General features: G+C 31.1%; 1 protein-coding gene across 1 annotated transcript in view; it reads right to left on the bottom strand.

Moving 5' to 3' along the window:
- Positions 1-6,082: 6,082 nt before the first annotated feature.
- The window catches only part of LOC129962797 (uncharacterized), a 51,925-nt gene continuing 44,584 nt past the window's right edge, over positions 6,083-13,423 (bottom strand). The window contains exons 12-13 of the mRNA XM_056076792.1: positions 9,604-9,770; positions 6,083-7,460 (exon numbers count right to left, since the gene is read on the bottom strand). Coding sequence (XP_055932767.1) covers positions 7,251-7,460; positions 9,604-9,770 — 377 coding nt within the window. The 3' untranslated portion in view covers positions 6,083-7,250. The remainder of the gene's footprint in view (positions 7,461-9,603; positions 9,771-13,423) is intronic.

Raw genomic sequence — 13,423 nt, 5'->3', positions numbered from 1 at the left:
AAGAACTAGATAAATGAAATTCGGCACGGGATTTTTCGATCAAAAAATGCAGATGGATATGAAAACTTTTTGGACAAAAAGTTTTGAGATAAATAGACAAAGGAATGACTATCTATCTCAATGCTTATTCACATGAACACTGAGCATGATAATTGAAAAAAAAAAATGCAATGATTTTGATAAATGAAATTTTTATGTTGTTTTTCTACAAAAATTTTAGATATGATTTGAAATCGGTTTCTAATCTGTTGAAAGGAAAACAGCCAAAATTCATAATAGATTTTCTTTATTATATATTATGCTTTAACAAGTGGTAATTGGTTGGGGAAGAAAGGATTGACTCTTGCGGACTTGCCGTGATCTTGAAGGGTTTGCTGCCTTTCTTTTCAATTTTACCCTTAAAGATTTAAAAAAAAAAACGAATTGAAAAGTAGATAAACTGCCTAAATACACAAATACTAGTACTGCCTAAATGTACAAGAAAGATGAGGAGAGAATACTCGAGAGGGTGAACACTTTATTTAATAAATTATAATGCCAATATTTAAGCTCGATGGCGGTCATTCAAAAACTTCCATGCATACTCTGTTACAAATGTATTATTAACCGTATTGGCATTGGCAAACAATAGTTACGAAAGAGCTCATTAGAGTGCGATTTTGGCTGTTTTTTTGGCGATAAATAGCTGGGATGCAGTTAATGCACATTTATAAAAAACCTCGAATATGTATTTTTGGATGCCTTCTTTCCAACCGATTGGAACCAAAATTTGATGCAGAATTTCAATTGAAGTCAAAAGATCACATACCAAATTTCATATATTTAAATAGCATTTTTGATTTATAGCGTTTACATTCTTCTATAAATACAGACCGACAGATGGTCAATCCTTTGATAAAGGTGGTTCAAAATTTCATGCAAATAAATTGCATGAAATTTTAAAGGTTTTAAGATTCTGAAATTGCAAATCAAATTTCAATTAGTTAAGCTGTTAAGTTTTGAATTATCAGCTTTCAAAGAAAAAAAATGCAAAAGGAAAAAATGATACACGGTCAACACCTTGATGAATGTGGCTCCAAGATTGATACATAATTACATTTTAGATGTTAAATCCATCCCTGGATCAATTTTCTATCTAATTTTTAATTTTGTAGTTATTTTGTTGACTTATAATCGGGCAGTGGGGCAGACAGACCTCCTATGAATATATTTCGTTCAAAATATTATAAAAATCTACAAATTCAGTGCAAAGATCATATACCAAATTTCATTCAGCTAGCTCATATCGGCTTTGATTCATTGTTTTCACATACAGATAGACAGATGGACAAATAGACAAACATAATTTTCAAAAATGTTTTTTTTTTTTTTTTTTTTTTTTTTTTTTGGATTTAGGAAAGTATGAAAAGTGGAAATTCGACAAAATTTCTAGTTCCAGCTGTTTGACGATTACAATTCTTTCTCTATATTTAGTTAATATTTGAGAAAGTAAAATTATTGCTGTGAAGCATACCATGTATTAAATAAATATTTGAATAAAATTATTGTGGAAGATACAAAACAAAATTTAAAAATTGAAGGTTTGATCGAAAAATTGTCAATATCCCATATTCTTTCTGCCGAAAATATATGAATATGATACTCAGTACCGATTCTTCGAAGTTAACTCAAACAATAGACACGGAAAAATTCAAATAGCGGAAGTCTGTAAAAAATAATATACAGTAGACTCCCGATTATCCGCGGGCGGGTTATCCGCGCCTGCCGCACAAAGTTTTTTTTTTTTTTTTTTTGAGTGATTTTTTCAAAAAGGTGCAGTTTTACAGTTATGCTTTTGTAAGTACATAATACATTACAGTATTAAAACAGTACATATGTATTCATTTTTCTGTGTATCCTTGACGCCTCTCATAAATACTAAGCACTTTTCTGTTTTCATTAACAAAATGCATTTTAGGTTAGTTTTGAGTGATATACTAAAATATTAAGCGTTAGTTAAACATTTCCTGCTGTTTATTTTACGTTTTATTGTACATAAAATGATTTTTCAAAGTTGGAATGACTGTTTTCTTTTTTGCTATACCCGTTTTTAGCTTTTTTCGGATTATCCGCGATTTTTGTTATCCGCGGCGGCCGCGCCACCCAATTCCGCGGATAATCGGGAGTGTACTGTAGTTATATCACATGAAAATGATATGACGAGATATGTATTGGACATTTTATAATTTAACTAAAAATAGCAATCACCCGTTGTGAATTATGCTATCATTGGCTATTTCTAGTTTAATATGGTGAGGTCTACGCCATTGTCTCGTGGTAAGTTTTATACGAAGACCGGAGGGTTCAAGTCTGGAAATCCATTTTCACCATAGAATCGCTGTGTAAATAGACCTGGTGCATGCCAAATTCATCTGGACAATATGTCTCTTGTTTGGTACAGAGCAGAAGCTTGAAGAAGAGATGTGTCAGCTCAGGTGTTATCCTCATCATCTAACCATGGCTCAAAATAATAAGATCCATCCGAAAAAAATCCTCGAGTTACTTTGAAATGGAAAGTAAATGTATTTAAATTCACCTTGAAATATATATATATATTTATTTAGATAGATAACATAATGCACATATATTCTTAAATGTATAGCTGATTGCTTTTTGTTCCCAAAATCCTGTATCATTTCATATATATATATATATATATATATATATATATATATATATATATATATATATATATATATATATGAACACTATACAATACTACATATTGCACTATATATATATATATATGTGTGTGTGTCTGTATATATACATACATAATATGTAAGATACGAAACGAAAATAAAGTAAACAAAACGAATTGACAATCATTGATTTGTATAATAAATTTAATACAAAAATATAAATGTACAATAATAATGTCACAAAAGCTAAAAACAACAACAATTTAAGTATAAAATCAGCATAAAAATATTAATGTACAATATAATGTCACAGAAGGAAAAAAAACTGAAGTATAAAATTTATATAAAATATAAAAATACAAAAGAGAAATTGCACTAACACAACTTTAATTACAATATCTGACTACACTACCGTAACTCGCATTCTATAAGCAGATATTTGGGAAAGGTTAAATTTAAAAGTTTAATATTGGATGAAAATAATTTAGAGTGATAAGAAATTAAAAATGTTTCAGCTACGCAAACGATGTAATGTTTAGTTTTCCAGAACACAATGCTAAGAACAAAAAGAAAAATTGAATAAAGTATTAAAATAAAATTGAATTTCACTGACTCAAACTAACAAAATTTCGAGAATGCTTTAAAAAATGCAGAAAATAAATTAGGTATGTAATCTTTACTGATAAAAAAAAGTGAACGTGTTACTAATAAAAAAAAAGAGAAAAAATTTATTTGTGTTTTGTCCCTCCACAGTGCAGATCGTTTTATCAAATTTGTCACAATAATACATAGGAGAATGAGAATGTGTGTTTAAGAGAGATTGTTTAGAAATTTCGTTACTTAAAAAGCAAACATTTTTTTCTTTCTTTTTTATAATGATTGTCTATAATATTTGCTCACAAATTCCATTTTTAACTATCGCATCATCTAAAATATTATCAATTTAAAGAAACCAATTTTGCTTTTCAATGTCCTATCCCGATGCAATATTTTCAAAATAATATTTCATTCTTGCAATAAAATTTAAATCTTTTTCATTGTTTCTATAAATATTTCATAGTGGATTTTTTTGCTATTGTTGAAAGCTAAAAATGAAATGCTTATTTTTCGCATCCTTTGCCAATGCAGTAGTGAATGAATTTTTAAAATTTATTACGAAATAACCGCCTTTGGCGACCAGCCGGTTCGCCAATCTTAATGCTCGTTAAAATTTTAATAATTAAATATTTTATGTAATTCCTACTTTAATCGCTTCTTCATCAAAATATTTTAAAACTTCAAATTTTGATAGCCATATAATTCGTTCATAATATTATAAAGGTCTTCAGTCATAACGTAATATGTATTTCTCTAATTTTTTGTTAGCTCCCGTAGAGTTTATGCTTTAAATTAAAGTGTAAATGATTAATCTGCAATTAATATAATACAAAGCATACAACTAACCTAAAAATAATTGAAATCAAGTTCGCATAAGTTTAAAATAGTTGTCAACAATCAAAACACAATGCGCATGCGTGAATTTTCAACGCCAGTTGGTAACGCAAATGCGTGAATTTTTCTACTCCAGTTGGGGTAACTCTATGCAGATTAGAAATTTTAAATTTCCTTTATTCTGTTTTATTTTAATTCAGAAGTTCTTCAGAATGAATCTGAAAGATCTATTAATTAACAATTTTTAATTTTAAATGCTTCAAACATTAAGAAAATAAACAGAATCATTTGAAATAATCGGCCGAAAAATATTAAGCTTAACCGTATTAGCGTGGGAAAAAACTGAAGTCTTACTCATTTGGCGGTGAGGAAATGAAAAAGAATTTTTGGCGGAAAAGTTAGTTTTTAATTAATAATTAAAAATTCTAATTAAAAATTCAAAAAAGGGACCCCAAGTGCACATTCCCGACCTCCAAGGTATGCATGTGCAAAATTTGGAAGCTGTAGGTCGAACGATCTGGCTTGTAGAGCGCCAACACACCACATTGAGCTTTATATAAGTATATATTAATATTTTAAAGTCTTATTTCAACACATTTTTTGGAGCGTCCATTAACAAAACCTTGGATGTTAATGAATATATTTAATATGATAAAAGATAATACTGGCTTTATTTTTAATATTCTTATTAGCAATTTTTTTCAATCGACTTAATTTGCTGCTCGTTGCCATTATATAAAACAAATAAAACCCGCTATAACATTTCAACTTCCGGAATAAATACGCTTTTTATATAGGAAATAAGAAAACGATTTTTTTTATATATTAGATAACATGCAATTAAATGCTGTATCACGTGGAAAATTACATTTGCATGCAAATATGCCATCATATAACTTGTCTCCGTTAGGGTGCTCCACAGTTAATAGTACCTTTAAAATATCTATTACAATTATTTTCTAAAAATATTCAGTTACATGAGTGTCAAATAATATACAAGAGATTCAATTCAAATTAAATACAACCAATATTCCTGGCGAGTCATTCACTAGTGGTGAAAATCATCGATTTGAACAAAGGTATCTAAATCAAGATTAATATCTATTTTATTTGTTGTTGTTCTTATGATACTGTCCTGTTATATTTTTAACGTTCATCGTGGTTTTTTTAGACATATGACAAAATTTACTGATATATTTAACAAAGAAAGTATACCTTTTTTGTTGCTAAGAGTTTTTTAATGGAATTATCTGTCATTTTCTTTAAACATTTACAAAATAAATTATTTAGCTCTTCTCGTGTTATTTAATGCATAGATAATCTTTTTTACTTCATATTATTTTTTTTGTTAAGGTTATTAATATTAAATAGATGTGACATGCTACAACCATTATCTTTAAATATCATAGTTTGGAAGATATGTTTAAATCGACAAAGAACATTTTTTTTTTCAGTTTAAGCATGTAGGGGTATTAATTTACTGAAACTTTGTTTCCAAAATATACATCAATTAAAGACAACTAAAACCAAGCAATTAAAAATCATGGTAACTTTTCATAAAAACACAAATTATTATAGCTTCTGATAATTTTAGCTATAATTAAAAAATAGAATTTTTGGTTAGAGAATGAGACTTCAAAAAATTTATAAATGCAATAAATGAATAAAATATCTTAATAATTATGAAAAAATTTCCACTTTGGGAGAAAAATGAAGCAGAAAAATAAAAATAATAACCTACCTTAAGTAGTAAAATTCCAGAAACAAACAAACAAAAAAAAACAATACAATTCAAACACTGAATTTGTCCAACGAATTCAGACCAATGAATAACGTTGGTCTCATTTTGCAATTACACACTATATAAAATTTCTTTCCAAAAAAAAATTACTCAAATATCTAAAAATAACTGAGATAATCATTTCACTAAAAATAATAGATAAATCATCTAGAAATATAGGGTGATCAAGAAATTTCAAGAGGTGTTCGGAGTTCTGTAGCGTGTTATGTACTCGACAAAATGTAACAAAATTTGGTCACCATACACATTAAAGTACGCGGTTTCAATTTATCAAGAAAAAACAAATAGTAGCAATAAACGCCGATAGGAGAAACCCTGGCGCTGCGATCGAAAATTTTATTATGTAAAGTGCTTATAGGGTACTTTGTGACATGACTTCGAAGATAAAAGGAAGGGTTGTGGGAATTTATATCATACTGCAAGAATTCGCCCTCAATTGCTTTGTTTTTACGTGAACCCGCCTTATTAGTCAAGCTGTTTTATCAGCGGGATGAAAATGCCAGTGCTGAATACTGGCAGTTAAAAGAGTTACGTAGAGGACCGATGACCATAACTAACTTACGAAGAATGGTTGAAGGATTTGAAATAACACGAATTCTTCGTGTGCAACCAGGCCGAGGACGTAAAGTTATCAAGCAGGAACAAGTTGAAGAAGTTGCAACTGCCGTTATGGATCAGGCGATAGCTAATAAGCAGGGAACCAGCAGTGCACGTTCAATATCATGACAAACAGAAACCAAGTTCTCGACGATGCAGAAGACAATGCGTAAGATCCTGAAATTTCATCCGTATAAGATAACACCCATTAACTGATGACACATGTTCTTGACATTCTTACTTTAAAGGATCAAATTACATTACATGTAATAAATGCCGATATGCTTCGAGCCACCGTCGAAAACCACGTGTACCGCATGCAGTTATTGGAACATCAAGTTGGCGGCCACCTTGAGCCAAATTTGTAAGTTTCTATAATAAACGTTTTTCATTGGTATTTGGTGTGTTGCTATTTACTGTTTCCATTGGAAGTTATGTATTCTTTTTCCACGTATTATGCGCTTGCATCCCCAGGGTTTACCCTTTCGGTATTTCTTGGTACTATTTTTTGTTCTTGATAAAATCGATACTTTAATGTGTATGATGGGCAAATTTTGTTATATTTAGTACAGTACATAACACGCTACAGAGCTTCGAACATCTCCTGTTATTTCTTGATCACCCTGTATATGACTTTTTAAAGATAATTTCACTGGCATTCCTTCAATACAATTCAATCAACAATAATTGATATATATTCTTTTGAAAAAAAAATCAACGAGAAAGTATTGGATATCTTTTCATTGAGGATTCATCGTTACATTAACTAGCTCTCCAAATCTTAGGTTTAAGTCATTAACGTTTTCTATAATCCACGGCAAATAGTTCGCAACTCTTGTGTAGACTCCTGGGAATCCTGCTCTTGCACAACCAAAGCCAAAAGAAATGACACCCACTAGAGCCCAGCGGTCTTGCGTGAATTCTCGAAGCAATGGACCACCAGAATCACCCTGAAATCAGCAAAGAACTAAATGAATCTAGTTAAAAAAATTACGAATATAAAGCCAACCAGTCAATTTTTGATTGTTATTTAAGAGATATAAAAGGCAGTTAATAACGGAGATATTTCTTGAAATTCAAGAATCATTAAACGACTTTGGAAAGCTAAAGTAAACCAGATCTAAACAACGAAAGAAAATAAAGCTCGAAAATCAATGTAAACTTAAAAAAATTCTCTGTTTTTGAAGTCATTAACTTGCATATAATGACTATGTGCAAGGAAGAGGTATTCATAATACTTATATATTAAAAGGACTATCCATTGTCGATTAGTTTTCGTAAAAGTCACGAGCAAGAATAAGGGGGCTTTGTTACCGATATTTAAAAGTGGCTTCAGGATTTAGCGCTATTTTTCTCTCTTGGCGCATTTGGCTTCATTATTCTTATTACATATAAGCCTAGTATTTACTTATATAAAATATATTATAAATCTTTGTCCTGTGTAACTACTTTGCAAAATGTATGTATGAGTGAATAAAAGAATTTAAATGAAATCCAGTTGGAGTCTTATCAATTTTTAATATTCTAACACAAAATATTATGATAGATATCTTTTACAATCTGGTACCTGCAGTGATGAGGCGTTGGTTTTTACAAGATAATTGGAGGAGGCTATTTCTAAATCCTATAGATATATATTTAAAGGCGTTATTGACCTGCTCTTGATGTCTTACAATTCTATTTTTGCATTTAGAAAAATAATTCTAGTTGTAAGCATTATTAATAAATAGCATATCTTATAGGAATATTAGTTATTCTAGGATGATGGATTCCTACGTTAAAACCAAGATATGAAATCTTTCTTTTAGACGAATCATATTTTCTTTTGACGCCTTTTATGATTAGATATGCAACGAAAAACATATTAGAGAACTCTCCGAGATTGGATTACTTCCAATTAAGAGTGTATAAAGGATATCCCAAAATAACCGGAATATTTGTATTTGTCACCATTAGTGCAATAAAGTATTGGCAATGCTATTAAAAAAAACCATCTGACAGCTGATAGTTAAGGGTTAGTAAAAATGGAGCGGGACACGATAGAACAACGGGTTTTCATTGTTGAACAATTTCAAAAATGATGAAAATCTGGAGATCATAGTTAAATCTGAGAATTGCCCCCCCCCCCCTAAATAATGTGATTTAACACCATTGGAATTCTTTTTATGGGGTTATTTGAAGACAAAGGTCACTCCACAAGCACGCATGCATTAAAGGAAGAAATTCAACGCTTCATCAACGAAATGCAGCCACATTTATGGAAAATGGTCATGGAAAATTTTAACAAAAAAGTGCGTATGTTCCAGCAAAGCTGTGGATGCCATTTGCTCTATGTGTCATTTCCATACATAACCCTATCCTGTGTACTTTACGATTCAATAAAAAAAATGACAATTTAAAGAAAAAACTGTGTTTATCATTTAGTTCAAATCTTGCATTAACACGTTTAGTTTAGTTATATTAACGTCCCCTTTGAAGCAACACTAGGGCTATTTTGGGACGGACCTCGTAATTTTGAACCCAGGCCAGATGACGAGGACGACACCTGAGCTGGCACCCCCTCTCCACACCACACCAGCGGGAGGACGTTTGGTCATAACGTGGATTGGATTTAACGTGCAACAGACCCCCATACACGACGGTTCTTCTGTGGAATCGGGTCTCGAACCTGAAACCCTCCGGTTCCTAAGCCGAGACCTTACCACCAGGCCACCGTGGCCCTGCTTTAACATGTTGTTCTATCATATAACGCTTTATTTTTACTAACCCTAAACTATCAGCTGTTAAATTGTTTTTCTTAATAGGGTTGCCAACAGGCGAATATTGGCAAATTCAAATCTTGAATTAGATTTGGCACACCTTTTATATATCAAAATAATGGTAGCACACTAGGTCTAATCTTGCACACTGGGTCACCAACATTTTCTTCTTCTTCTTCTTTAGATAATTTAATATCACAAGAGTTTAAATATTACCCATTTTGTTGTGACCAATTCGAATAAGTTACTTAAATGATTATGAATTATATAAAAATTTAATTTTAATGCCACATGTTAATGGCATCACTGTAAAAATCTAAGAAGAAATACATACACTGCAAGCATCTATTCCTCCTTCTTCGCGGCCTGCACAGAGCATTCTATCTGTTATGCCAAATGGAAACTTATTGCCAGATACACTGGAGTAGTTAGCATTGCAATCTTCATTTCTAACAATCGGTATGCCATCTGCCTGTTGTAAAGCTCTACTGCTTCGACCACCTGAAAATATCAAGCTTCTTATTTCTGAAAAAATTACTTAAATACATTCGCAAAAAATAAATGAATAAATACTTTTCATTAACATAGTGATCAAAACTTTGTAAAGTAACCATTTTAATCATAGCCGCATGAATTAAGGTAAGTTATATCACTGCCTCTTCGACCCACCCGAAGGCACACGGATAATAAATACTGAATGACCGGATCTCCGCTACAGCAACACTAGCGAGAACTATAGTTGAGTCCTAAGGACTATCACCGGCCACGGTGCAATCTTTCCCTAAGGAGGTACGTCCCGTCATCGATGGGAGGAGGGAATAATTTTAACTGAAGAAATAAAAACCAAGCGTTAAGAAGTAGTTATATTTGGTGATGCATATTTTATTGCCTATATATATATTGCATATTGGTGATGCATATATCAATTTTCCCTTGACACAATTTTTATTTTTTCTGATTGTAACCGAAATGTATATATTGCATTATAGTTCACTATTTATTGACATCAGAAACAATTAAATGCCTGTCATATTTGTTATTTAACGCCTTTTGACAGACTGAGACAATATATTACACTATTCTTTTCCATTTCTTGAGACGACTAATTTTCGGCAATTCTATCTCAATAAGGGGTGACTCCTCTCCTCTTTCCTCTCACCCCTATTTTGCCGAATTAACTCATCCTAAAACTCAAAAAAAAAAAAAGAAAAAAAAGAGGGTTTTAGAATCCGTTGGCTAACAATATATACAGAGAGATTTGTTGTCATTTTTTAAAATCTTTTCCAACCATACATCAATTTTGAATCCAATTTAAATTTGCCGCAGATTGTTTCTTTTTGAATGTTGTCTCCAGAATTCAATACTTTAAACGGTTAAATAGTTTTTTTTAAAGAATTTTTTGATGGAAAATAAATAGCTGGAAAAAATTTTACGTTCAATAACTGCAGATAGTTTTTATTGCCAATAAAGTACAATATTTTGGTACTGAAAAATAAGTAAAGATGCCACTCCACCACTCCAATGATAACTCTGCTTATCTGAACGGAACTGTTGCCATTCTAACTACCCCAAAAACTGGAGGACGCATATAAATCGCCGCGGAAGATTCGTAATGATTTAAGTATCATAAAATTGAATTAATAGAAAATTGAGTTGAAAATGAATATGAAATGAAATATAAATTGAAAAAATTGAATTAAATAGAATTTAGAATGTAAAAATAAATAGTATATAATAAAATTCAGTACAATAGAGCGTCACTTGCATGTATACTTGCTTTATGCATTACAAGTGAAATAGGAAAAATAAACATATTTAAATTGTTTATAAAATAAGAAAAATTTTCAGATTCAGATCTTGTGCAAGAAACAAAATAAAATTATTAAGTGCATTAAATGATTGAAAAATCATTTTGGAGAGATGTAATGAAAGGGAGCCATTTTTTTCTTTATATAGTACCTGGAAATTTAAAACTACTTCATTGATTTCAAGAATGAAACAAATTTTCTCCATCAATTCTACTTTTGAGATTTACTGTATCTAAATTATAAAATATTTAAAACTTTACACTGTAAATTATTCATAGAACAGAAGAATCAAATGAAAAAAGAAAAAGAAAATAAAATTCCTCTTGGCAAGCTGGAAGGCAAAGATTGATTGCAGTTATCGAAAACTGCAAAAAAGTTGTTTATCTTAATGAGGCGATCATTTGGCCAATTGGATTTTTTTTATCTTCAATATTAAGAAAGTTTTAGAGAAATGAAAATTTCCACCACCATTTCCAACTCCTTTGAGTTAGGTGGGCCATTTACGAACTCGTTAGAGATTTTTACATTTCTAACAACATATTCCAAGTCAGTTAAAATCCAAACACAATTACTCTAACTATTCTGTTCAAAAGATAATATTGGCAAAGCGTTATACGCATATATGTTTTGGATTCTAGGGACCATGATCGATGAAGAACTAAAGAAATTTTTCCAAAGTCTTGTCATGAGAACCATTGCAATAGGTAGTCTTCCTATAGGTATCTATCTAAAAAAAACAGAGGAAGAATGTTCGCATTTTTTCTAACACGGAAAGTCTTGAAATGGCTAAAAATAATATGACACAACACAGAGCTTTCGCTATCGAGTGATTAAATTTACGAACACCATTGGATAGTTTGTATAAACTTAAAATTTCAGTTATTTCCTTTCTTGCAACGAACACTATGTGAAATGTCCTGACTTCGTATATTTATAAGATAGAAGATCTAATAAGAAAAATGGGATATACCAGAGAGAATATAGCAGATGGAGAAAGAAATGATCTTAAAACCTTATTTTTAAAAAGTAAAATCGTCTTAAAATAACCGCTTATAAATCAATATAAGGTTAATAAAAATGCATGAAAATGGAAATGCTGGATTAGAATAGCCTTAATTTTTGCGATACTATAGGAAGAATTAGGAAAAGTTTAAACCTTGGGATTTCTCTGTGAGGATATGTATCATATAGTCTAAGACTTTCGAATCAACAGTATTTTTATCTAACTTCTTTACTGATATATATGAAGAACTTTCAAAAAATTTCTATTGCACATGCCCTTACTCATACACACTCATGTGTGCACTCACCCATACTCTTTTTCTCTCTCTCTTTTTCACATACGCATACAAATAAAAAAACGCTGCTATCTATCTGTAGAAGAAGAATGCCTTTTGAGTTAATATCGACAGATAGCAAGGATTATTTGTTGCTATTTCAACTAGTTTCTAGAATATCCTAAAATCAAACCCCTCTCTCTTTCATATCTCTTTGAAGAACTAGATAAATTCCAATACTGACATTCATTGACTTTTCTCTCAACTTTAAGAATTTTTCAGCCCTTCAACTCTCAGTCAAATCGAACTGAAAAAATAACGAGTTTCAAAAGTACAGTAAGAAAAAAGGAACGATGAACGAAGGATTGATTTTCTTGCCAAATATCTAAGTTCCTACGTGTTTTTAAGGTGCATCCAACTAATTAATCCCCCTATAGGGAAGATTTTATTTTGGATCAACATGGGTACTAGTTTGGTTCAGTTCAGTTCAATTTTGTTAAATTCTAGTTTCAAAACAATATTAGGGCTATCTGGGGATGGACCTCGTAATTTTAAACTGCAATAAGATAAGGACGACACCTGAGTTGGCACCCTCTCTCTCCAAACTTCCGCATCACACTAGAGGGAGGACGTTTGGCCTTGATTGATTTAACGTACATCAGACCCTCTTACACGACGGTTCTTCGGTGGAATCGAGCCTCTAACCTGAAATCCTCTCGTGGGTGCAAGTTTGGAACGGATCCCATAATTTTGAATGAAATACAATGATGGATATAATAACTGAGCAGATATTCTTTATCCAAATTGTCGCGGCATACTAGCAGAAAAATGTTTGACCAATGACGTCAATTTTAACATACACCGGAGTCTCAAGTATTTCTAATCTTTGGAGAAATCGTACTTCAAGACTAAAACTCCATGAGCCCCAAATCGAGAGCTAATCCTCAGATTATCATGGTTCTTATTGGATAAGAGCAATCTGCTATTATCTTTCTTAATCTATGAATAAATAAATGAATAATTCAACGAAAATAATTTCAGGAATTAGAGCTATTATATTTTGCTTAAT

Source organism: Argiope bruennichi, chromosome 3, assembly GCF_947563725.1.
Source record: "Argiope bruennichi chromosome 3, qqArgBrue1.1, whole genome shotgun sequence".
NCBI classification, from domain to species: domain Eukaryota; kingdom Metazoa; phylum Arthropoda; class Arachnida; order Araneae; family Araneidae; genus Argiope; species Argiope bruennichi.
This window is presented reverse-complemented; position numbering and strand designations above follow the sequence as displayed.